The following is a 24,957-nucleotide window of genomic DNA, read 5'->3' as shown; positions in this document are numbered from 1 at the left end:
TGAGGCAACATTTATTACTACATATCCTTGGCCATGATCCCGGCCAGCCGACTACACAGTTCACCTCGGGGACCCAACCTGGAAATTATCTGCCAAAGTAGTGTCTGCTCACTCGGGCTCTGAATCTCTCTTTACTCGTCTCTCATTCTATTTGGAAAAATATCCCAGTCTCAATGGAATCGTGAAATGTAGGCGCTGCGAATGCTTACAGGATCGCGATGAGAGCTTGGGTCACAGATGCAGACCGAATTGCAGCAACCACAGACTCCATGGCCAAAAACAAAGTTCGTCGCTCGGTCAACCTCAAAAATCATCACTATCCTTCCGGCTGCCGTATGCCTTCGGGCCTCAGGGTATTGCAGTGCCATGCGACAGGTATTCTCGCTAGCTACCATCCACGACAGTGCTTCTTTTCGTACCGAACCAAAATACAGCATTGCATTTGGGGGGAATGAGTTATCTCAGTCATCAGGTGGGGCATTTTTTGAGCATATCGACTACCAGAAAAATCGTACGGTCCTGCCTTTCATGATGTAGCAACCTGTGCAGCGCCAATCAATACCGTCAACGAGAAGCTCAACCCCGGACGGTGTACAGTATGGCCTTTCTTTTCTGCCACTTAGATGTCTCAGTTATTTCTAAAGTATGGGCTCTGGCTGCTCGCTCATCGGCCTCATCTCAGGCTGACGCGCCGTCTGCTGCTACGGCAGTAGCATATGCTTCAGCAACGCATTATCCAGGCGAATTCAAATTCACAACTGCTTAGGCAGTGGCAGCGTCGGGCTAATCTCGGGGCATGCTGACAGTGAGCTTGCGTATATTAGCCATAGGGTCGGTTTGACGGCGGTAAAGTGGCGTGAATGATCCGGTCCGGGCAGTACTCGCGAGAGTTGCCGAAATGGGCTCTCACACATGCTCCAGCTGCGTTTGCAGCCAAATCTCTTTCGTAGCCCACAACGATGCGTTTTAACACGTAGAATTCATCGGTATTACTTGATGGCAACCTCTCTACTATTGATAGATCCTCGACAACTCGGCGCGTTCACGGTCAAGCAGACTCGAGGGCAGAATTACAAACGCACGTCGAAGAATCTAGAACCTCGCCCGTTCGAATATTGGGGCTTGATTGGACCAAGCAACTTGTTCCGTACTTTTGGCATTGGGCTACACAAGCCATTGTTAGCTGCGTTGACAGAGAGCTACCGGGCTCTCGGCTAACACGAGTTTGGCATGAGGCTATCTTGAGCTGGCAAAAAGCCCAAGCAGGTACTTGGGCTCGCAGCAGAATCGCGGGTGGATATTCGATGAAACTTATTTTCGGCCTCTTCCATTAGACGCGGATTGCACTGAGTATCGAAAGAATAGCTGCATACACATCTCATGAGTCAAACATTGAGAAACCATGGGATCTAGATGTGCTGTTCGTGTGTGCAACCTCCGCTCAGGTACCAGTGACGGCCAAACACACGCGTCAGGACACACCAAACTAGAGAAAGATACCAAGTACGTATGCTAACACCATGTGCCGATGTCTGCGTGTCACACTCAGCCTAATGCAAACGATGCCTGGCCGCTGACGGAGCCCAAGACCAGTGAATCGGGCGTCCGGCGAACGTCCGAAATGCAGGATGACTATCGCGTTTGAGCCTGCGCTCACTTTTAATTCTACAAAATTTTCTGCCAGCCCATTCTCCCCTTCCTCCGTCTCCTCGAATACTCCCTTATCTGCTCTCCTCCTACGGAATACTTCTGGCTGTCATCTTCGCTCCTTAAGGTGTGCGGTGCCTGCTATCGAGTCGCCCACGATGACTCCTCACACTCACTCAACGGGGCCGCCTCCCGTGTAAGTAGAGACTGGAGCTTGTATTGTTGTATTCTAACGGTATTCTTAGACTCCCGATCATCCGGAGACTCCCGAAACTACCAGCTGCGCAGTCCAGCCCTCCGATCCTTCCATTCTATGCCGCGCCACCGCATAATCCTGCTTATGTGCCATCAAATGGAATCATAGAGCCTCAGATCCAAGAGATTCTACGTCTTCTCCGCTTGGATGACGGGCCAGTTAAACAGAGCGTTTATACCATGCTGTGTACTGTGGGATTCTTTCGTGACCCATCATGCATCCTTACATGTTTACGCCTCTTGGATGTTGCAGAAAGTCCATGTCATCCATGCCTGGAGCAATCCCGGGCTAGAACAGTCATGGATGTGCACGCACGAATTTCTCTGGGTGGGGAAATCATGCGTACTATGACGGGATCCGACTGGCAGTGTGGCGATATGCAAGCTATTTGGAAAGTCAGAAGCCAATACGAATGGTATGCCAATATTCACAAACTTCCTGACGTTTCAGGATTCCTTATCAACCTCAATTTCACTTATATGCGAGCTGCGGCACAGAAATACTGGCACGAGTGGTCGGCTGGATGGCGACTCTTTTGGATGAAGGAGGTTGAACCCGTGGTATGCTCGAGTGATGAACGGGTTTGGGCTCCTCGGATGCGGGCCCTTCTGCAGGGAAAGCCCAACATTGTTGTCCAGATCGTTATACGAAGTGCGCGCGGGGTGGACATGGAGAGTCAGGCCTGGTGGGTGGACCGCTACGGATTCGAAAAAGCAGTTCTGGACAGAATTGTGCCGATCGACGACGCTGTGGCTGTTGTGACAATGAGAAAGGAGAAATGGGTTTTGGGGTATTAAGCCATGGTTTTTGATAATGGTGCCGTGTTGTTCCAGGTTCCTTTGAGGAGGTTTTTGGAGATGAGATGCGGGCTTGTTTACCGAGCTTGGTGATGGAAGGCTGCTGCGAAAAGCGACATGGACAAGGATGCCGAGCGAATTTGCTTCTGATTCATTTAATTTGGATCTTTTTTATATCTGGCGGGGGACGGGTGACATCTCTAGAGCTTTAACTTATAACTAGACCTTCGAGGTAGGTAGAAGAAATCACGGTTCTGAAATTACTTTGCGATCCTACGACACAGGCGTTCGCTTCGCACCGATGGAAGTTGATTGCTGACGCTCGTTTCCAAGCACAATCGTGTCATTGCAGTCTTTAACAGCCACAACGAGAGAGAAAAAAGATAGGCCAAGGGAAATGTGTTCATCACATTCGCAAGCAGATATAAAGCCGGCGTGTATGCCGGTCGGTCTCTAAGGCCGAGCTCGACTCAAAATCATTGGTCGAGCTGATGCGTAGATAACTTAAATACAAATATCGCCTGTTCCGTTCCGTGTTCATTGAATCCCTTTAAAAAAAACCAAATTCGCCGTGGCAATCCTTGAAAGAATCCCTTCTCAGACAAGACTTTTTTTGATTTGCTCCATTTATCGGACAATGCCGTCGAAGCGGGTCTTGAACCAGCGGACAGTCTCGTCACGCTTGATGCGGTGGGAAGAGCCGATGGTAGACTTCATGCGGCGGCGGCGGGTGACGCGCTCACCAGGGCGGGTCATGCAGCAGTAGAAGTCCATGCCGTAGATACCGATGGAGGGGTCGTACTTGATACCGAGATCGATGTGCTCGGAGATACCGAAGCCGAAGTTGCCAGTCTCGGAGAAGTTGCGCTTGCGGAGCTCGTACTCCTTGACCTTGAGGCCACGCTCGAGAATCTCCTCAGCCTTGGGGCCACGGACGGTGACGTGGACGGAGATCTTTTCGTTACGACGGATACCGAAGGTACGGACGGTGTAGCGGGCCTTGCCTGCAGTCGCGGGTTAGAACTCAATTCGCATTGCGCAGCGCAAAATTTCGGGGGGAAAGGCGTACTGTAGACAGGAGTCTGACCAGAAAGCTGCTCAAGCACCTTGGCGGCACGGGTCAGTCTGTCACCAGACTCGCCGACGCAAATGTTCAGAACGAGCTTCTGAATCTTGAGCTCCCTCATGGGGTTGTTTGCCTTCTCGGAAGCCATTGCTGCGGTGTTGTGGTTGTCGACGGGATGGTTGATTGTGTCTTGCGTGAGGTTGAAACTGCGCTTGGAAAAGGCCAAACGATTTTGTGAGGGCCAGGAAAATTTGAGGGTTTGTCTGCCCTCATCTGTGGCCGACTAAAAGTGTGGAGATGCTATGCCTGAATAGGTTAGATGGGAAACGGTACATAGCAGATGTACCTTTTTCGCGGCCTCTCCAATCAGGCTCCGCAAATTTTGGACCATACCTAAACTTCAGAGCTTGAAGCGTTGAAGTTTGCCGCGGTCGCATAAGGAGCTCCGCGAATATACCAATTTTTTGACACACTTGAGACGCTGCATCTGCAAGCTCTCGCCAACTCTTTCAAGATGTCGAACAAGCAAGGAAAGATGGTATGACGACAACGCCCCCCCTCCCACCCACCGCTCCTGATGCAGTTGCTAACTCGATGTCTGCCTAGGCCGGTTATGTACGTTACCTCCCCGACCGGCGCAATGCGATTCTGCGACGCGACCGGTGCCTGACAGACGATGGACAAGGATGAAGCTAATGTTTGGGCTTAGATTAACTGGCGCATGCGGGTGACGTTGAACGACGGCCGAGCAATGACCGGCCAGATGCTCGCGTTCGACAAGGTAATTACATGCACATTGAAAGCCACACGCTCCCTTTGCTAACTCGTTTCACAGCACATGAACCTTGTTCTTGCAGATACCGAAGAGTTCCGACGCGTAAAGCGACGACAAGATAGATCCGCACCCGGCGCTGGCGGCAGCGTTGTCGAGTCCGAAGAGAAGCGCACGCTCGGCCTTACCATCGTTCGCGGCGCGTACATTGTGTCGCTCTCCGTCGAATCACCTCCTCCCGCAGATCCCAGCGCGAGACTAGGGAAGAGTGCACCCGGCGGTATCGCCTCAGCTCTGAGCGCCGGTCCTGGTGTTGCGAAGCCTGCTGGCCGCGGCGCCCCCGCTCCCTCCCTCGCTGTAAGACATATCCCGCCCTGACACCGCAAACCGAAGTCACCTTGCTAACATTCTCTAGGGCCCTGCTCCTGGTCTCGGTGGTGGTGCTCCTCCAGGCCTGCCCGGCTTCCCCGGCGCGCCTCCTGGCTTTGCTGGTCGTGGCGGTAAGTGGCCGAAACGTCGATACGGTGGCTACCGCGTGTCTAACAACTATTATACAGGTCCCCCACAGTTCCCTGGCGGATTCCCTCCTCCTGCTGGTTTCCCAGGCGCTCCTCCCGGCGGTTTCCCTCCTCACGGCTTCCAGCCTCCTCCTGGCGGCGGCCCGCCTGGCTTCAACCCCGGTCCTCGACGATAGGATATATAGTTGCATGAGCATAAGGATGGCTCAGGGGTCCGCGATTGGATTATGATACCTTGACTACGGGCAAGATATGGCTTTGCTGTAGATCAGGAAACCGGTGGGTCAAGGAGTTTATGAGATTTAAATCTGGTGTCAGGGTAAAAATGTACTTTGTTTCTTGTTTCATACCATGATATTCGGCCACATGCATTATGCTTATCGTGTCTCTGGCTGCAATCTAACTGAATCCTCACCAACTCACTTGCTTGTCGTGACAATGTATGACTTGGGCATCACGAGGAGGGGAAAGCGTTTACGGGTATCGCAAGTAATTCTATCTAATTAGGCTACCTAGAGAGAGCGGGTCTACTATGTTGAGCGGCCGAGGCACAGTGCCAATAGCGACTCGTGGCCGGCATATTTATATACCAGTCGCATGGCTAAACACCTTTGCTGCAAGCTGGCTGAGCAGCCGAGTTCGGTCGTCTTGCGGAAGTTCCTGGAACACGGCAAACACACTCTTCCCCTTGGCATCCCGCACCGCGCCGAGCCTATTGCCTGCCACGGCGCCCGCCACCAGACCAGGCACATTCGCGACGATGAAGCCGAGCGCGCCACCACTAAGGCCGCCGACGATGCTCCAAAACTTGTTGGTCGGGCGGTTCGTCCCGTCCTCGGCCATGCCCTGCTCGCGCATCATCTCCTCAAACACATCCCGAAACTGGGCATTCTCCGTCTGCTCGCGCTCCGCCCCGCTGGCATTGCCCTTGGTGAAGAAATTCCACGCCCACGAGTACGGGCTGGTGCCGCCGCCGGCTGAGTACTCGGGCGGCGCGTCGTCGTCGGCCTCGGCAAAGGGGTCGCTCGACGGCGCGCGGTTGAACATTTTGCGCTGCGCATCGTACTCGCGGCGGCGGGTCGGGTCGGAGAGCGTGTAGTAGGCGTCGTTGACGAGCTGGAACTTGCGAGTGCGCTCTTGCCGGTCAGGCGAGCCGTCGGGGACGCGATCGGGATGTGTCTTGAGTGCAGCTCTGTTTAAATTGGATTAGCATATTGTTGTAGGTTTAGGGGAGCTTCCGGATGAATATACCTCTTGTATGCCTCTCTGATCCGATCCAGAGGCGCATTTTCGGCTACTTCCAGGATCGCATCTGGAGGCCTCGTGTCAGTCTTGCGGGGTGTTGCGTGAGAGGCCGAGGGTGACACTTACAATAGTTAGGAGGCGGAGCCGACATTTTGGCAAGTACAGACGAATATGCCTGTTTTATGGTGCGATGTAAAATGCAAGAAATGCGCTCGACGTTGAACTTGCAACGTTCGTCGTCAGTTCAAGGTCTTTGGTGGACGTCACTGTGGCGCAAGTTGTGACGGCATGTGGCTAGTGCGGTCATAGCGCTGCCTGCCTGGCGCTGCCTAGCACGTGTAAGTGGCGAGCCTTTCAGCAACACCAGTGACAAGAAACAAGGATATTGTACAGTTAAATAATTGCATTGTATTGGCTTTCTACTATCTGTCGGTTTTATTTTGAGTAGCGGTTCTCTGCTGAGTGTGTCATTTTCGACACATGCCTGCATCTCATTTATCATCTAGTTCTACCATCAATAATATCACTGCGACGTCAAATAATTCATACCAAAGCTGCAGTGTGTGTCCACTACATTTTCAAACGTGCTAAAAAGTATAGACGCAAGTCCTAGAGTACTCACACCAACAAAAAGACGGTTGAATCAAGAATTTTTCGCACGGATGAGCACGCGAGTTCAAGCTCTCGTAACGCAGAGCTACCCTACAGTATCCAGATGACTAATCATCGCGTGGGCTGGGTTGCCCATAAAAATCTTCACGCGCGCGCCGAAGCTACGCTTCTCTTTTTTCCTTTTCTCTTCGTGCGGCTGGCATAACTCGAAATTTTTACCCGTGTTGCTCGAATCCTTCTCAATGGATACATCGAAGCGTCAGTTATGCCCCAGAGAAAATATAATTGCAGCCCGCCACTCTACCAAACTGGTGTCTTGTGCTATTCCACAGATGCCGCGGTAGGGAGGCAGGACATATTTAAACCCTGGACGTAATTCTTTCTTGTTCCTGTGAAATGGTTCCAAAGAATTCCATGCATTGCATTACAATCACATTACATCTTCAGCGAATTCCAACACTTTGTTTCTATTTTGGACCAACTGAATTGGGAGACTTCCGACAGGATCCTGCCAACACCAATAGCTCCTCATTTGCATGCATCGTTTAATATTCCCGTAACGCCGTCGGCGCAGGCTATGATAATTCGATTGATTCGATAAAGCCTGGCAAAAAAGGTTCATTCTTCATCGCCAGCCTTCTGCAGGTTACCCATTTCCCGCTTTGTGCCAGCCTCGCCAATCAGCCTGACTCTGTCCAAACGAACAGCTTCGGCCTCTCCGTCGCCCTGCTGGACGTACAGAATGACTGTCGAGGTCTTTTGGAACTTGACAAAGCGCAAGGAGATGGTGGCGGTTCCATCGTCGTTCCAGTCGCTAGGCCCGAGGTTGATGACCTGAGTCGGCTCAGAGTCGTCTGCTTCAGCAAAGTCCATGTTTTGTGGACGGTTGATGAAGAGGTGAATGACGTGTGGTCTCGAGACCTCACCCTCATCGTCAGGCGATGGCAACGAAGTCAACTATCGCAATGTCAGCACAACTTCCCAGCCCACGAGAAAATGATTTCTTGCCTGGACGGTATGCAGCTTAATAGTTGACTGGAAGGGAATGTAGAGCAATAATTGGTCATCCGAACCGCTCTGCACCCAATCTTTGGCTGCGCTACCCGTTTCCTTGCCCTTGTCAAGTGCGGTGGGCTTCGCAGTATCGAACAAGGTACGGACAGTTCCGGCTCCGTCGTCGGCGTTCAGAACCTCGCAGTCTCTGATTTCGACCTGATCCGTAATGTCGCTGTAACCGCGGGGCAGCTCTGCTCCTCTCCAGCCGGACGCGGCGGCACTGCTGGATCCCGACTCGAGAGCCTGGGCTTCCTTGGCAATCTTTTCGGCAAATTTTCTAAGCTCGAGTGGGTTCGTGCCTTGGGCTCTATCTCTGACCTTGCCATCGCGGAAGATGAGAAAGCTCGGCGCCTTGGTCACGCCGTGGCTCTTGGCGAGTTCGTCATTTTTATCAAAGTCGATCTTGACAAAGGAAATTTTGCCGGCGCGCGAAAGAGAGTGGGAGAGGGACTCGTATACGGTGGACAGTTGCTCACTTAGTTCTGACGACTCGGAAAATACTAGGGCGCAGAATCGGAGGGTCAGCAACGTCAAGACGTCAAGCGAGGGCGCGGTGCCGGGCGAGCAACGCGCAACTAAGAGCTGTTCGGCGGGGTGACGAGGGGTACAGCTTACTATTGGCAACGACAATCGGGGTCGACTGAAATACAGTCCCAAGCTGCTCCGGAGAGCTAATAAATATCGTTTTGCTCATCGTGACGATCTTGCGAGAGTGCGCAGACAGAGTGTGTGATGATCAAAGACGTTGGCGGCGGGATGACGGTGTTGGAAGTGGTGCCTGGCTGGCGCAAGAGAAGTGGCAGCTAGCAGCCTTGTTGGCACAGTCGCCCCCACTGAACTCGGAGGTCAAAGTAAACAACCTTGGATATGTCGCCACTGGTTGCAAAGGAAATAGCAAGAAAAATCGTATAAAGTCTGATAGCTGTCTAGTTAGTTTCTAGGTGAGCCACGGGATATGTATACATATATATTTATATACATTGGCCTCTGTATTAAACTGCTGCTGCTCATGCTGTGCCACACAGCTGAGCCACTATTGCAGCTGGCGAAATGAAGCTAGCTGGGAGTAAGCAGCGCATCCCAGCCTCTTCAAACGGCCCGGCCCTGGCTCCCGCTCAGGGGCCAGATACCGAGACGGAGGCTTTGTCCACACTCCAACTTGGCTCGAATACCAAAGCGAGCACCCTCGAAATATGTTCCCGTACTACAGCAGTGAAGAAGACCGTCGAGCACGGCCTGCGAACTATCGGGCCTATCGTGCCGAGCCAGTAGGCAGCTCATTGCCTTCTGTTGGAGTGTTAAACTAACGCTTTCAGAAACGACGCAGCTATTATGTGGAAGAACCAAGCAGGCGGAATGCACCACCACCATCCAGACATGATGCATATTATCATCCTCGCCGACGTAGCTCACGTTCGCGGCGACAACGTCCCGTTGTCAGCTACAGTCGCTATGTGCCGACGGCGGTAGAACGTACGGAGGAGGTGATTCCAATCATGGCAAACGTAGAGCCGCGCTCTGCCATGTTTGCCGAAGAAGTAGCTCTGCCTACCTCTAGATACAGGGCCAGCCCCTCCCCGCCTGGCATACAGGGACCTCACCCAGTATTCGTGGAGCGTACAAGTAGAGAAGAAAGAGTCCGCCATGCCACGGGAAGAGAGCACCCAACAGAGGAAACGAGATATGCCTTTGTATCTCCAGAGTCGGATGGAAGCGACATCGATGCTCGCGGTCGAGACAGTTCTCCCCCTCCTCCTATCCGCGCCAGAAGGACTCGCTCATACAGCAGATCCCCTTCCGCACGAGCCATCTATTCGATGACGCAGGATGTCATAGATTGGGAAAATTATGAAGACTTTAGCTTCAACTGTGACAAGTCCGATGCGTTAAACAATAGCGACTCCTTGAGCTTTGATACTACGTCTGCTGATCCAGACACCTCGCTGGCGGATGCGAATCGATTGACGGATGACTCGAGAGTCAAGCGAGTTTATTATTCGCGGTACACAGGCGACGCAGAGACGGGGGGTAGCCACACAGCTCAGCTCACCGAGGTCCACAATGGAAGTGGTGAACTCTTCAAGTGGCTGTATGTCAAGCAAATCGCCTGCTGGGTTACACGACTGACACGAGTGCAGGCATATTCAACAAGACGTCATGAACTTTGACGAATTCTGGGTAAGACCTAGTGCCACTTGAAGCAGGCAGTACAAATGGGCTAACAGCTTCGAGACCGAAATTCCACGCCGAGTACATGTGTCAGATACAGAAAGGCGAGCCATGAACCGGCTTCGTGCTGATGTTACCCGATTGTGCGTCAAATCGCGGTCCAATCCCAAAGGTGTGAATGTCGGCTACATGGAGCCTCAGTTTCTGCAGACACCACTTGAATCCCGAAAGAAAAAGCTCGACGTTGATCGAGACGAGTCTTTACCTATGATGGTCCGATGGCTGTGCATGCCATTCTTCATACTGAAGCAATACTCCGGGCTTCTGGCAGGCTCGAATCTGGCATCGTTTCCTTCTCAGACATTGCTGCAAGCCCAATACTCCAGAACTACACAACAGAGAGACATGGGACAAGCAGTCTGCGAATTGGGGATTGCAAACAAGGGAGAATGCTTTCACATTGAGCAACTGTGGTGCTTGGTGCTTGGAGACAGTAAGATGCATGCTGTGATTTTTTTTTGTTTGTCGATACTGACTCCAGGGCAGGTCTACTTGTGACATGCGGCAATATGCCGCGAGCGAGGCTTGAGGGCGATGTAATCAGACTTATTTCTGAACCGTCTCGGGGACTCTCGGCCGCTTCAGCCACGGGTCAGATCCTTGTCAAGTACGGAAACTCCTTGACGTGGACTTTTAGCCCTGAACAGTGTCCTACATGGTTTGTAAGTACGGATCTTTGCCACACTCGAAGTGCAATCTAACTGAGCTAGGATTTCATTGCTCAATTTACGGCTTTTTGGCCCATGGCGCTGGAATTTAAAAAAGAAGACACTGTTTTGACTGCCAGAGACTGGCCTAAGCTCCTCAAGTTTTTGAGTGTTAAGCGGCATAGGAATGTGGTGTTGACGTTGATAACAGAGTGAGTATCATTATTGCCAGTCATTTATCGTGACTTGTCTAACATCGTACAGTCGCGATATCCCTATAGCTTCACGAGCTTTGCCAACAGCAGAGGAGGAGGCGATGAATGCAAACACAATCAAAAGTGGCGCGCCGTTACACACACTGGCACTTATGATCCAAAGCAGCGAAAAAGAAGAGAAGCTGCCTGCTATACAATCCGAACTCAAGTTGCAATTGGAAGCTGCTGACAAGTTTTTGACGGAACAACCAGCATACGCCACCCAAGCTGCCTACAGCGACTGTACAGACGTCTCGCACGGTACAGCATTGGAAAAGTTGAAACTCGAAGGTGTCAAAGTGGTGGATGAGAAGAATGATGCTCGCAAACGGGAATACGAGGACGGGGTAGAGCTGTTCAATATGGCAGAGTCTCTGTTCCAGCTGTTCCTCCCGTTGACATGCGATGGGCCCACGACGGGCAAGTTTTGGGGCGCTATCTCGGACTTGGCTTGCGCTTCTAGCAGACCTGACAAGGCCGCCGAAATGACGGCCTCTCGTCGCGAGCGGCGCGACTTGGAGGCTTACCAGCAAAACGTTCTGATGTCGTTGCGTTCGATCTTCCCCAAGATTAAAGCTTTCCAGGCCATCATGTCGCATGTGCCGAAAGAGCATCGCGTCAAGCTTGAGGCGCCGCGGCAGTTTGTCACAGCCTGGCTTCATATTGTCAGCGGCTTGGTTCTGTGTCGTGCTCGGGACAGTTCATGGGAGTCACACATTTCCATTGCGGAAAGGCGGCTTTTGAGTGACGGAATGGATATCATGATCCAGGCTCTTCCCGTGCACAACCTGCTGGACAGCGTCGTTTTGCAACCTTTTGAAATCGCTTCCCTGGCTGTGCTTAAGCTGATGCAAGACCGCACGTCGCAGCCCGACGACATCAACGAGACGTATTCACAGTACCTAGCATCATTGGTAAAATGGCACACCATCTTCCTGAAAAAGTGCATGAGGACTAACTTATCACAGGACAATGACATTACGACAAAACCGTCCGATAGATCGTACCAGCACCGAATCGATCTTGTTCGGCGAGAACTCTCGGCCGTTCGCAGGACGGTGACTCGTCAGCGACACATTATCGCAACCATGAGGCAAACCATGTATGCAAACGCAATGACAGACTTCTTCCGAGCCGGTGATGATGACTACATGCCTCGGGCAAGGCACGGCAATTATTCCAGACACACACGCAACGAGTACTACACGGAAGCCCGCAAAGAAGAAGACTATACCAGTCTCGATTACACTCTGAAGGTCTCCCCCACAGACAAGAATGGCTTCCGCGGGTTGCTCTTGACGGAAAACTCGAGACAACTTGATCAGCGCGACTTTGAGTTTAGACGGTACGTTGAATACGTCGATGACCTGGAACGGACCATTGCCTTCAAGATGGACTGGACCAAGGACCGACAGGAGAATGCCGTGTATGCGTTCACCATTGTCACCATCATCTTCCTGCCGCTGAGCGCGGTGGCCGGCATCTTTGGCATGAACACGTCGGATGTTCGGGACATGGACTACAGCCAGTGGCTGTTTTGGGTGGTGGCGCTGCCCGTCACCTTTCTGGTGATTGTGGTCGGGCTCTGGTGGATGAATGAGCTCGGCAACGTGATGCGGTGGCTCACTGGGCAGCAGCCCAGCGCCGGCGCCTCGCCCAAGACAGGATACGGGGGCGTGACAGCAGAACCGACCGAGATTGTGTACTACTCGGACGTGGAAGATGACAAGCCGAGGCGCTACAGCACGAGGCGGGCCTTGAGGGAGAACCCGTTTAGCCCGTACAGTAGCAGACGGCCGGAAATGCGGCAACGACGAGTGCGGATGCCGTGAATTGAAATATAATAAAATTCTTTACATGTCATTTAAAACTAAATAGAAACAAAACCATCATCCATCACGCCTTGGCCCAATAAAACATATCTGAACCAGAGTATCTGGCTCCCTACAAGTGGCTACCGCTGGACCATGCCGGCAAAACTGCCTTGTCATTCACATCATTAGATTCGTAACAACACACAAACGCGCGCGCGCGCGCACACACACACACACACACACACACTCTCTCTCTCTCTCTCTCTCTCTCTAGTACCGGTAGGACGGGCGATCGTAGCGGCGCTCACGATCATAGTGCACGTGGTCGTAGTGGCTCTCGGGATGCTCCTTGAGGCGATGCTGATGGCGATGGCGATCCTCAATGTTAATGTGAATGCGCTCCACGTCATCCGACTCGCACGAGGTGCTCGGCGGCGAAGGGGGGCACCTCCGCGGCGCATCAATGTAGCGAAACTGGGGCGGGGGAGGTGGCGGCGGCGGCGAGGGCGATTTGACCTCGGCCGACACGTGCACGTTGATGGGCTGCTGCGGCTCGCGGACGGGCTCGCGGATAATGTACGGGACGGGCTCGCGGACGGGATACGGGACGGGCACGCGGACGGGGTACGGGACGGGCACGTAGCGATCGCGCTCGATGATGGTCTCCTTGTCCCGGCGGGGGCGGTGGTGGTGATGGCGACGGCGCGGCGAGGGGGGGTCCACGTCGACGGCGATGACGTCGATGGGGTCCGGCTCGGGCAGGCATGGCGGCGGCGGCGGCGGCGGCGGGGTTGGCTCGCGAGGAGGGCAGATCACCACCGGCTCGGGGCAGGGAGGAGGAGGAGGCGGTGGTGAGGGAGGGGAGATGCGTGTGACGCGGGTGCGCTTGCGGAGCTCGTCGGGCGGAGGACGCTCGAGGTAGAGCTTCTTCTTGGGGTGGCGGTGGCCTGAGAGGGATCGGATGTTAGCATATCAGTTGAGTAGCAAGGCGCGGCCGTAGCAACAATCAGTTGGCCGAAGGGGGGAGAAAATTTACCCATCTTGCGAGGCAGCTGTGGTTTCTGGAATGTAGTCGTTGAGAAGGTTGGAGCAGCGTGGTTGTGATGTCACGACGGATTCGTGGCTGAGAGGTAGCTATAGGTATATGTAGCTGAGGCCAGGCGACCACGGACAGCCCGCGATGCGATGGAACGAAGAAAAGAGGAAGAAGTGAAGGAAGGGGAAAAAAAAAAAGGAAACGCGGGCAGATAAGCTCAGACTAAGAGAATGCAAGACATATATGCGCACGCTGAGGTGGGAACGGTATTGTGCTGCCGAAAAGCAAGGAAGAGGAGAAGCGCGTGTTATATCAAGGCGGGCTGCATTTGCCAAGTTTTTTTGCGGGCATTCGTCTTGGGGGCTGTGAAAGGCATTCAGCTCTCACGACAGTGACGTTGGCCTCTTCATTGGCTGGGTCCAAGGCGCAGCCCGCGAGGGGAACAAGCCGAGGACGACACCTTACTGGTACAAACGCAAAAGCCCAAACATGTCTGCCCAAATGTGGGAAGATGCTGTCGCCTTGTTTTCTGGGTCCTTTGCATTCGGATATCGCCATGTGGAAAAAAGGCAGACAGACAGACCCTTGCAGGTTGGGCACCGAGAGCAGCAAAAGGCAAGCATGACATGCACAAGGCTGGACAATGTTGACTGGTGCTGGGTAGTTGTTTCCCCTGCGCTACACTACGCATGGTCCGCCACAGTTGCTATTTCCCTGCATTTTACGAGAAAATGTATTTCGAGGCTGTGGAGAGGAGAGTGGTCTGCGTCGTCTGGCGTCCACGTGGCTGTGTGAGACAAGCGACCGGCTGCCCGCACGGGACCGTTCCCTCGTGAGGTCCCGATGCCTTTGGCAGCAGCAGATTTAGATGCGCGGCCTAGTCCGCAGAACAAAATAAACAAAGACTCTTCTTTCCCAACAATGTCGAATTTTCTAACCTCGGGTTGCCTTGTGTCAGTGTGGCGGGAAATTCCCTCTCGCTTGGTCGCCCAACTTTGGGCCCTCCCGGGCGCTCCGGCGGGCCGCCTCTGGGGCTCCGGGCAACCAAATCAAGTGGTGGACCGGCGACGGGCGCCGACGGGGCCCGGAGCTGCTCTGTCTGGCTGCCTAAACATCGAACGAGGCTAAAAAAGATAGAGAAAAAAAGAAAAAAAAAGGGAAGAGGATAACAAAGCCATAGGCAAAATATATCGCGCAATAATGCTTAGACATATAGGGCGACGAGAGACAAAGGACGCATGTCGTCAATGAGCAGGGGAGTGATACACGTGAAACGCGACGAAACAGAGAAACTTGGCGATGACCGTCATCAGACGATTCACGAGTCGGGGCAGTTGAAGATATGTCTACCTTGGCAAGGCAACAAACCGACACTTGGCGAAGCGAGAGGAAAAGTTAGGCGGTAGATGCAAATCACGGTCGCCCGAAAGTAATGCTCCTGGTAATAGAGAGAATGGCATAAACATCAGTCCAGGGGCGAGGGGGCAGCTCTGAAACGGAGGTATCGTCTCCGACAAACAACAGTGGCGCCCTGGGGGAAAATGGTCACTTGACAAGGAATCTATACTTGAACATGTTAATATAATAGTAGACGCGATATTTACGGAGGCTGCATGTCCCGACTACATCTTCACTGGCCCCATGCGCGACAGAAGGAAGCATACGCAACCGCTCAGTCCTTGGCCGTGCTGCAAATCTATCAATTCAAATAGAAAGAAAGATGACTACCAAAAACAAGTCAAATTCTTTGTCCATTTGTTTCGGGGTGATTGGATGAGTGCATAGCGTCAACCACTTTTTGTTTCACCAAGCGAAAGGCTGCAGAAACAACAGCCCAGGCACCGAGTCACGCGAGCAATCTAAAACGAATAATGGCGCCGAGATGACAAGACTACCGGTTCCTGTGGTGTCTATATCGATTGTGGCCGTTACAGGGTGTGTGAATTGACAAAACTAAATAAATGTAACGGCTCAAGTTGTCTGGGGTAGAGTAGTGACCTGACCGATGGTGCAAGAAACAACGACGTCGAGTTGATCGTACAAGTCAGTTCTCGAGACGGCAAAGCTGCTCCTGAAAATCCACGAGAGCCAACCGAGAGCGTCAATAGACTGGCGGCAATTATAAGATTCATGTCAAATAGAATTCTGCAGGATGCCGTTTGTTGAAAGGTTACATGTGGGCAGCACCACAGTCGTGCAGGCGCTTCCCGCGCAACATTGTGCACCATCATTCATGTCGTGCAGTCAAACCGCCTCGAAATTGAGGCACACACATGTTTTTTCGTGTCTTGGATAGTCTGGATTTTAAGACGTGGCCTCGACCCGGCCCGCGAATTTTGTCTCACTGGCGATGTGTCCCACGCCACAAGGGCTGGCCCTGTCCAATCCCAAAATATCCCGAGGGCGCCCTTGAGAAATGTGCAAAGCTGGGATGGATGAATGCGGAAATGAGCACGGGAGTGCATTCCGAGCTACTCAGCCACCAGGGCAAAAAAATAGAAAGGGTTTTTTTCTACGTGTGTGAACGCGCTGCGCGTGTTGGGCAAAAACGCCCTCTTGGCGGGAATGCTGGGCTTATGCAGGTCTGGTAATGACTCTGAATCAATGTAATGTCAAGCAAGCCCACGAAGCGCAGTGGAACACACCAGGGGTAAGCAGTCAAGCTTTTAAAGACAGATTGCGTAAAAATAACCCTGATGCGATAAGTACTTGAAAGAGCAAGAAACAACAGGAGTGAAGAAAAGGTATATCAGTCTCGGGTATTACTGATCAAGCCGGGGCAGGACTTTGGGCGGATGCCGCCTTCTACGCATGCACAAGTGTAGACATGAAATAGAGGAACCGTCACTGGAAGAAAGTTTATTCGAGGCGCATGATGCATCGGGAACTTCCGAAAAGGCGCGTATGAGAAGCGTCTGAGGGTGCCAAAGCGCATGGACGGCGATGCACGACAGCAGGATGGTGGGTTACTAATTCTGGCCAAAAAAAAGTCTTTGGAAGACAGCCAAAGCGACACAAGCATGAACAGAGGGTCTGCCAAAAGGTCCGATGGTATGTATAGCCGGCGCAACTACTCCGTGGATGCGACTTGGCTGGGCCACTGGCGCAGCCGAGCAGGGCAGCGGCAGCAGTTTGGACTTGGTGATGGTGTTTTCTGCTCTCATGGCAGGAGAATGAAAGACGGGCTGCGGGCGTGCGATGCGATTGGAGAGCCTTGGCAGCGGTTCCGGTTCCTGATCTTGCACAAAATAGGAAGATGGCTCAACTCCAGTCTCCAGAGTCCAGGGACGCACGCCCCCCCCCCCTTTGGAGTGGTTGTGTGCTAATTTAAAAGTATGGAGAACCAGGACGCTAGCAGCCAGAAACCAGCGTGTGCTTCACTGCTTTTGGTGCGATGTGTGCAGGACACGAGATTAGACGCCCTGGACCCCGTGAAACCGGGCTTGCTGATCCTGGAACGCGAGCCGGCGGCGGTGTGAGGAGGAGGAGGAGGAGGAGGAGCAATTGGCTTCGTACGGACAACAGTACATGCAGATGCGGATGTGGATGCTACTGGCATTTGTCAAATTACCATGGAGACAAGCACATCCGAGGAGCTGGGCCTCTGGCTAGCTGAAGGATGATGGCAGATCCGGGGGAGAAGTGCAATGCCGGGTTACAAGTTCAGATGCATGCATGAGGCTGCGAGGCTTGACTGTGCGTAGAAAAGTATCTTTGCGTTTCAACGACACGAAAGGGACCCAAGGTACACGCGTTGGACAGGGTTGATGAACAAGCGGGCAGGTTTTTATGTAAAAATATAATCTACTTGCGGTGTAATAGCGTGTTGGAAAGTGTTGACCAAGGTTGCTCAGACGGAATGTGGATGAGCAAGGGGGCGCCCAGCTAGGACGTTGGGAAGGCTGGTGGGCTGAACCGGGGGAGAAGGTGACATTGCTTGTTGGCAGCAAAATGTAAATGGGCGATTGACTTTTGCCCGTGCCTGTGCCTGGATCTGTCCTGTGCTCTTGGGGGGATGCGAAATTGCAGAGGTCTGTGAGCTTTTTACTCCACGGCGGGAGGCACGAGGTGACGTCTATGCCAGAGGGCACAAGCGTAGCAAGGCACTGGTCAGCGGCAGTGCGATGGGAGTGGATACAAGTATTTTGCCATCTGCAAAAGAAAAAGACGAGGACAGAATAGATGGGCAAGTCGGAGAGAGAGACATTGTCTGAATATCACAGACAAGGGCAACTGGGCCGGCCCCGGGTATACGGGATCTGGTGGCTCGTTGTCTGCTGCGGCTTGCTGATAGGGTACCTAGTGTGACTGGGAAACATGTGCCTTTTTAGCCAGTACGTATTTTGCTTTTTGGATCCTGGCATGTAAGTTACCAGTAGCGAGTAGCAGATAGATAGGTCATGGGTAAAAGTAAAATGACATGAACGTCTGATCGCAGCGAAATGAGTGGACGAAAACGGAGATGCTGCAGTGCATCACGAGGTGGGCTGCAGCAGCGTGGTGATTGAGGTGGGTTTATTAGAATACCTAATGGACGCCACTTCACCACTCTGGGAGGGAGCGCTGCTGCAAGACGCAAGACCGCTCCAACGAGCAGATGGCGCTGGAGAAAGCCTCCGACAGGGCCTCGCCGTGCCGCTGCAAGCGCACCACAGACACACTGCAGGATGACAGTCGCTGCACGCCCCCCCCCTCTCCATTGGCCAATGCTGTTCTTACCATTCTTTGTCCGATGCCTGGCATTGGCCTGCATCGAAGAGGAGTTTGAACTCGATTTCCCATCTCGGCCGTAGCCTGAGGGTGGTGGACAACCTGCAGTGCAGACAGGCAAACAGCAGAAGTGGCGTGCTTCATGGGGACCTGCCGCTGTAATTACAGGGCCCCCGGCTGCCTGGCCCAAGCTCGCTTTCAGGTCCAGTCGCAGCCGTTACATCGGGTCACTGCTGGTACCAGTAATAGGTAGGCGTTTGGTGGTGGTTGAGAAAGGGGCTTGCCTCACTGTAAGCCACGAATAACAAGTATTGCTGGCATTTTTTTCCACTTCTGGCTTGTTCATTGTCTTGCGAGATGGATTCAGAGGCAAGACAGAGCCCGCGACATGCAGTTGACGCTCAAAGGGACATGGCTGTTCCGCATTCCCGCACACAAACACCAGCCAAACCGCCCAAACTAGTTGCTAACTAGGTACAGTACCATATAGTACTGGTAGGCACCTAAGTATCCGTACAGCGGTTCAGGTAAAGAGAAGGGGGCCACAGGGCGCCAGCTTCATCCGCTAATACCAGCAAAACCCACTGCTGGAACCCAAAACCCTGCCCACCTCTGAGGCTCCTCCTCCTCCTCCTGTCCAGAGCACCCCTCCCCATCCCTGCCCATCCGCTGCCCACCTCTTTTGCCACACCCCCCATCTTGCCTTTGTACTCGTCCTCCACACCACCAAACACGCGCTGGTGATATTATCACGGCCTTTCTTCTTCTCTGTCCTACGCAGGCCTCGCACTTGCTCTTCGCTGGCCGGCTCTCTGACGCTTCGATCGCCGTCTGGGTCCTGCTGTGCCGTCTAATCCTAACCACACTCACCAAGACGTCTGGCGGCTCTCTTCTCAACCGGCTTTGTCTCTACTCTTCCGGTTTGGGCAGAAAGAAAAAAGATATCGGAACCATTCCTCGTCCTCCGCGCCGCCGTCGTCTCTCTGGCAAAGCAGCGACACACATGCCTCGAGACCCCTACTAGCCTCGACTAGAAGCGACAAGCACCCCCTCTCTCTCATCTTATCCTTAGTCAACCCCCTGCCGCCTCCGCCGAGCTGGCCACGCAAATAGACTCGCCTCCGTTCATGCGCCGTTGATCAGGGTGAGGGGACAGCCATCTCGAAACCCTCTCTCGCGAGAGTGGCCCTGCCCAACCTTTGCCTCAGACGGGACCCCCCACCAATTGGACGACCCTGACTCTCGCCAGTCCGCATCATGTCGCAGCCCGCGTCTACCCGTCGTCGGCCTGGTGCTGCTGCCACCACTGCTCTTCCTCCTCCAGATGCCGATGCCGACTCCAACTCCGACGCCCATCTCTACTCTCAATACGCATCCTCGCCGCCCGCCAGTCCGCAGCGACAGCCTCCCCCTCCTCCGACCTCTCGCCGCCCCGACATCCAACAGCACGACGTCGCTGCCCAGTCGCATGATTGGCGCCCGGATCATACTCTCCCGCACGAATCGCAGTCTTTCCACGACTTGCACGCGGCAGAACGTCACTCGCCACAACCCAACAAGCCTTTGCTCCCACTGCCATCAACACTCGGCCCAGGTCCAAGGTCAGTACTTGCGCGCGCGCGCGCACCCCCGGTTCCTCCATTCGTGCATCACCTTGTGCGAGTAACCCCAGGATAGACTGCATGCTGCACTGCACCTCTTCTACCCACCCTCCTGCTGTCCTCTTGCCTCTTTCTTCCTCTTTGCTGTGCTCTATCTTGATTCCCCATTTGCGCGCCCTTCAACTGGCTCTTAAAGCTAGTCTCACTCACCTCTCTCCGGATACGCTTCCGTCGCTCTGGCTCGCGTCGTGTCCCGCCGTGTTGAACTTCATATCCTGTGTTGCCTACCTTTACCAGTGACTGACCCTTCATTGCCGCTCTTCAGATCGCCGCGTCCTCCCGCACCGAGTCCCCTCTCTTTGAGCCATCAGTACGATACTCGCTCCTCCAATAATTCACAAGAGCGCTCCGACCGCACGCCTCCTGCACCTGGCCGCCACCACCAGCCTGTTGCACAGGCAACCTTTTACTCGGAGTCGTCAAACCCTTCGAGCCCAGAGGAGGAGATTGCAAGGTGCGTACAGGCTTCCTCTATACATCTGCATGCTCGCACCACCATACTGACCGTCTTCCGCCACAGCCCGGGTTTTCCAAATGTGTCAAACGACAACCGCAGCGTCTCCGACCCACTGACTTCCAAGAAAGCTGTCGCGGCCCCGGCACCCTCCAGTCTTGCCATGGAAGCGCCGATTGCAGCTGCCCCTGCCGGCGCCACGAAGCCAATGCCGAGAAACTCATCTCTTGACACGGCCATCTCAGCCATGTCGAGTCAGGGCCCAACCGGAAACCCTTCCTCTAGCTCATCTCCACAGTCAGCCGATATTGCTCATCTGATCAAGACTGCCGGCAGCCCAGAAGCTGTCATCAAGTACTTGTTGAAGGAAAAGCAATCTCAGTCGCAGCAAAATACTCAACTATGGAGACTAGTCGACAAGCAGCGAGCAATGATCCATGGCCTTAACAAGGATCTCGAGGCTGCCCTCAAAGGTAAAGAGCGATATAGGCAGAAGCTCAAGGAGTTTATGACCAATCCGTCCGTTCTTCGGGCAACCGCAGGCCGCCCATCCGAAGGTGGCACCAGGGAATCTCGCCCTGCTCCTCGCGTGGACGTGGATAGGCATCACGGCTTGAACCCCGACTCCCCCGTGCTCGAATCAGATAGCCAAAAGGGCTCTCCCATTGATCTCACAATGGCACCCTATCCCATTACGCCACCAGCCGACCGCCCACCAGCACCGCCGGCTGGCGTTGCTGAGATTCTCGATCCTTCTCGCTCCATGCCAAAGCCTCACGAGCACGCCGTCAACAACTATGACCACGAAGCCGAGGACAGAGCCGAAGAGCAGGCACGTAAGCAGCGCAGCGAGGAAAAGCTGCGTGAGATTCCATTCAACGCATCCCTCCCACCTTCGCGAAGCTTCCCGAGTGAACCGCCCAAGGTACCGCCACCGCAGCTCCCGGCTGGTCCAGAATCTCCGCCACGCAAGGGTGAGGCTATTACCAAGTCTGCTGTGCCCCCTCGCAAAGGCCCCCCTGCACCTCTTCAGCTGCCCAAAGCCCGGCGCAAGTCATCACCGCCTCCTGTTGCTGATGGCTCCGACTCTGAATCAGAATACGACGACATATTGGATGTTAACAAGGCTGCTCCCACTGACCGTGGTCGGCGTCTCATGAGAGAGGATGGTAGCGACGAAACCTCGCACCGTGACACACCGGACCTGACGGGCACGCCAGAGAATGGTCGTCCGTTGGCTCCTGTTCTTGGTATTGACGAACCCAGTCCGACACAGGCTGCTCCCAAAGTCAACGGGCCCGAAGCTGCCACCGCTTCCCTCGCAGCTGTGTTGAACAATGAGCGAAGTCATGTGCTGGCATTACCCCTGATGAGCCCTGGCCTGCCCATGAGCCCACGGCCTACAAAGGCTCGTGGCCAATCCCCACCACTCTCGCCGCGAGGCCAAATGCCACTCTCGCCACGGAACCAGATGCCACTCTCGCCGAGACTGCCTCGCCAGCCTATTCCTCTACCCCCAAACACTCCTCTGATAACTTCTTCCACCACCTCGTCCATGGAACCTCAGCCTAAGCAAGGCTCGCCACTTAACATTCCGAAAATACGCACGGTCGATTCAGATGGACAATCGCCCACGGACGACGAGTCAAGCCCAACAGAAAGCCGGCCAATCTCCAAAGGCCTCGCTACGGAGGAGTATCCTGACTTGCTGCTACCGCCAAATGCACTTCCATCCGTCGACATCAAGGTTGCATCATCCCGAATGAAGCCGTCCCGCGCTAGCTTGCTCTCCCTCAACCAGCTGGAAGAGGATCCGGTTTTCACTCTCGCTGTCATCTCTAGAGCCGATCGCAGCGAGCTGTGGCGGGTGGAAAAAGACACATCCTCTCTGTCAAAGCTTGACCAGCGGTTGAAGCAATGCCAGACCTTTACAGCCAAGACGCCAGAGAAGTCACTATTCAGTGGGCATTCACCTGCCAAGCTTGATGCTCGTAGACAGGCTCTTGAGACTTATATGGACGAGCTACTCAACACTCAGTTGGACGAGGCCACGGCTATTGAGCTGTGCAAATATCTTTCTACCAACACGCTTCCGCCCAATGCTGACGAGATTGGTGCCGTTGCCAAGCTGAGCCCAGACCACAGCGCGCAAAAGATCGGACCTGACGGGAGAGCCGTGCGAACTGGTTATCTCACGAAAAAGGGCAAGAACTTTGGAGGCTGGAAGGTCAGATTCTTTGTCCTGGATGGCCCTAATTTGAAATACTATGAATCTCCCGGCGGTCCTCACCTTGGAACCATCAAGCTGCAAGGGGCTCAGATTGGAAAGCAGTCGCACAGTGGCGATAACCAGTCGCCTGTCCCGAGCAGCAGCGGAGAAGAGTTCGACAACCAGTACAGGCATGCCTTTTTGATTCTTGAACCGAAGAGAAAGGATTCATCAAGCCATGTCAAGCACGTACTTTGCGCAGAGGACGACGGGGAGCGCGACCACTGGGTCGATGCTCTGCTCCAGTGGATCGATTTCCGGGATCCCGACGATACTGATGGCCAACCATCCAAATCCGCCACTAATGACCGACCGCATCAAGAACCAACTGGCGCAAATAAGCTCAAGAAGCCTTCGCAGGCACGAGCTGCCTCTCATCAGGTTGGAGAGTCCGACCCGCTGATTGGCGTTCGTTATGACTCGACCAATGCTGGCCATGCGCCGCAGCATGGCAACGCGCGCCCCAAGAATGCTCCTGGTCTCTCTGAGCAGCCTAGCCTGCAGAACTTGGGAGGTGATGGTCCCGCCATCTCCAATCCCAAGCTTATTTCAGGTCCCAAGGACCTGCACTTGATCTCGGATGCGTCCGCATGGGGTAACAAGCTCGGCCCTCCCCAGCCCTCTGTCGAAGATAAGAAGCAGAGAAAGCGTAGCTTCTTCGGGTTTGGACCCAAGACGAGATCGTCGTCGGACGGTCAGGAATCCTTGGCCGGCAGTGAAAGTGGAGCGCTGTTTTCGCAAGGGCCGGCATTCCACGTCGGACAAGTTTTCGGGTCGTCGCTGGCTGAAGCTGTGCAGTTCCATCCACCGAGGGATGCTGATGTGGCATTGCCGTCGGTCGTCTATCGCTGCATCCAGTACCTGGAGGCCAAGAATGCTCTCAACGAAGAGGGTATCTTCCGTCTCAGTGGTTCGAACATTGTGATCAAGCAGATCCGCGAGAGATTCAACCACGAGTCGGATATCAACCTCATTACTGACGAGCATTACTATGATATACATGCTGTGGCATCGCTGCTGAAGCTGTACCTGAGAGAGCTTCCTTCGACTATTCTCACGCGCGATCTCCATCTCGAATTTTTGAACACGACGGAGCTTTCGGATCGGGACGAAAAGGTTGCAATAATGGCCCATCTTGTTCAGCGATTACCGGAAGCCAACCTGACGCTTCTCAAGTACCTCATCTCGTTCCTCATTCGAATTATCAACAATTCGGACGTGAATAAGATGACAGTACGGAATGTTGGCATTGTCTTCTCACCAACACTCAACATTCCTGCGCCCGTGTTTGCTACTTTCCTGCAAAACTTTGAAGGAATCTTCGGCGTCGATCCCGAAGAGTACGAGCTTCCTGCGAGATCGGGGACAGAGCCTGAGCAACGGAGCCATACGGAGACTTCATCGCGTTCTGACGGACCATCGCGCCAAGAAGTTGCGCCTCGACCATCGACATCGTCAGGAAGTACCTCTTCTCCTCACAGACAGGCAAGAGTGGAGGCCGTCCGGGCGCCGTCGAGATCGACTCCCACGCCGCCGCTTTTACAGAGCAGGGGTCCCGCCCGGCAGTCACCGACGCCATCCACGGCTTCTAACCGGCCGGCGTATGAACCAGCCCACCTTGCTCAGCAGAATGCAGGTATTGTCCCTGGTGCAGCAGCACACAGGCCCGCGTACGAGACCAGCCACGGCTTGGAGCAGGCGAGTGCAGCTGCCGGTGCTCGACCAACGGCAGCTTACGACAGAGCAGTTTACCACCCTCCCAACGGAGGTGGGAGCAGCCCGACCCTGGGACCGAATGACCGGGCAAATAAACGACGAGAGAGCTCTATTTACGTGAGCGGAGGCACAAGCAACAGCCGCTCTCTGTACTAGGGGCCGTCTCTACACACCATAACGGAAATTGGCGTTTTTCAC

General features: G+C 54.0%; 9 protein-coding genes across 9 annotated transcripts; 5 read left to right on the top strand and 4 right to left on the bottom strand.

Moving 5' to 3' along the window:
- Nucleotides 1–1,402: 1,402 nt before the first annotated feature.
- Nucleotides 1,403–1,979, top strand: LMH87_005056 (uncharacterized protein; the record flags this gene model as incomplete). Its single annotated transcript, XM_056202705.1, has 4 exons — nt 1,403–1,503; nt 1,589–1,592; nt 1,685–1,843; nt 1,893–1,979. The coding sequence occupies 4 exons, from the start codon at nt 1,403–1,405 to the stop codon at nt 1,977–1,979; spliced, it is 351 nt and encodes a 116-aa protein (XP_056058234.1).
- Nucleotides 1,980–3,327: 1,348 nt separating this feature from the next.
- On the bottom strand, nt 3,328–3,914 carry LMH87_005055 (uncharacterized protein; the record flags this gene model as incomplete). The annotated part of the gene is made up of 2 exons (XM_056202704.1): nt 3,328–3,704; nt 3,770–3,914. The coding sequence occupies 2 exons, from the start codon at nt 3,912–3,914 to the stop codon at nt 3,328–3,330; spliced, it is 522 nt and encodes a 173-aa protein (XP_056058233.1).
- A 366-nt stretch (nt 3,915–4,280) lies between these two features.
- On the top strand, nt 4,281–5,232 carry LMH87_005054 (uncharacterized protein; the record flags this gene model as incomplete). The annotated part of the gene is made up of 6 exons (XM_056202702.1): nt 4,281–4,304; nt 4,373–4,381; nt 4,476–4,547; nt 4,602–4,895; nt 4,954–5,038; nt 5,096–5,232. The coding sequence occupies 6 exons, from the start codon at nt 4,281–4,283 to the stop codon at nt 5,230–5,232; spliced, it is 621 nt and encodes a 206-aa protein (XP_056058232.1).
- A 406-nt stretch (nt 5,233–5,638) lies between these two features.
- LMH87_005053 (uncharacterized protein) lies at nt 5,639–6,452 on the bottom strand (the record flags this gene model as incomplete). The annotated part of the gene is made up of 3 exons (XM_056202701.1): nt 5,639–6,248; nt 6,308–6,368; nt 6,428–6,452. The coding sequence occupies 3 exons, from the start codon at nt 6,450–6,452 to the stop codon at nt 5,639–5,641; spliced, it is 696 nt and encodes a 231-aa protein (XP_056058231.1).
- A 1,079-nt stretch (nt 6,453–7,531) lies between these two features.
- Nucleotides 7,532–8,663, bottom strand: LMH87_005052 (uncharacterized protein; the record flags this gene model as incomplete). Its single annotated transcript, XM_056202700.1, has 4 exons — nt 7,532–7,870; nt 7,922–8,230; nt 8,288–8,469; nt 8,585–8,663. The coding sequence occupies 4 exons, from the start codon at nt 8,661–8,663 to the stop codon at nt 7,532–7,534; spliced, it is 909 nt and encodes a 302-aa protein (XP_056058230.1).
- Nucleotides 8,664–9,019: 356 nt separating this feature from the next.
- On the top strand, nt 9,020–9,439 carry LMH87_005051 (uncharacterized protein; the record flags this gene model as incomplete). Its single annotated transcript, XM_056202699.1, has 2 exons — nt 9,020–9,237; nt 9,286–9,439. 2 exons carry the CDS (start codon nt 9,020–9,022, stop codon nt 9,437–9,439), a joined length of 372 nt encoding a protein of 123 aa, XP_056058229.1.
- Nucleotides 9,440–9,786: 347 nt separating this feature from the next.
- LMH87_005050 (uncharacterized protein) lies at nt 9,787–12,931 on the top strand (the record flags this gene model as incomplete). The annotated part of the gene is made up of 7 exons (XM_056202698.1): nt 9,787–10,058; nt 10,108–10,147; nt 10,202–10,631; nt 10,685–10,860; nt 10,909–11,057; nt 11,110–12,013; nt 12,068–12,931. The coding sequence occupies 7 exons, from the start codon at nt 9,787–9,789 to the stop codon at nt 12,929–12,931; spliced, it is 2,835 nt and encodes a 944-aa protein (XP_056058228.1).
- A 252-nt stretch (nt 12,932–13,183) lies between these two features.
- On the bottom strand, nt 13,184–13,953 carry LMH87_005049 (uncharacterized protein; the record flags this gene model as incomplete). Its single annotated transcript, XM_056202697.1, has 2 exons — nt 13,184–13,860; nt 13,950–13,953. The coding sequence occupies 2 exons, from the start codon at nt 13,951–13,953 to the stop codon at nt 13,184–13,186; spliced, it is 681 nt and encodes a 226-aa protein (XP_056058227.1).
- A 5,963-nt stretch (nt 13,954–19,916) lies between these two features.
- On the top strand, nt 19,917–24,635 carry LMH87_005048 (uncharacterized protein; the record flags this gene model as incomplete). The annotated part of the gene is made up of 4 exons (XM_056202696.1): nt 19,917–20,260; nt 20,586–20,774; nt 20,841–24,383; nt 24,473–24,635. 4 exons carry the CDS (start codon nt 19,917–19,919, stop codon nt 24,633–24,635), a joined length of 4,239 nt encoding a protein of 1,412 aa, XP_056058226.1.
- Between the last annotated feature and the right edge of the window lie 322 nt (nt 24,636–24,957).

Source organism: Akanthomyces muscarius, chromosome 1 (genome assembly GCF_028009165.1).
Source record: "Akanthomyces muscarius strain Ve6 chromosome 1, whole genome shotgun sequence".
Classification (NCBI taxonomy): Eukaryota; Fungi; Ascomycota; class Sordariomycetes; order Hypocreales; family Cordycipitaceae; genus Akanthomyces; species Akanthomyces muscarius.
The sequence above is the reverse complement of the archived record's forward strand: the minus strand, read 5'-3'. Positions and strand labels throughout refer to the sequence as shown.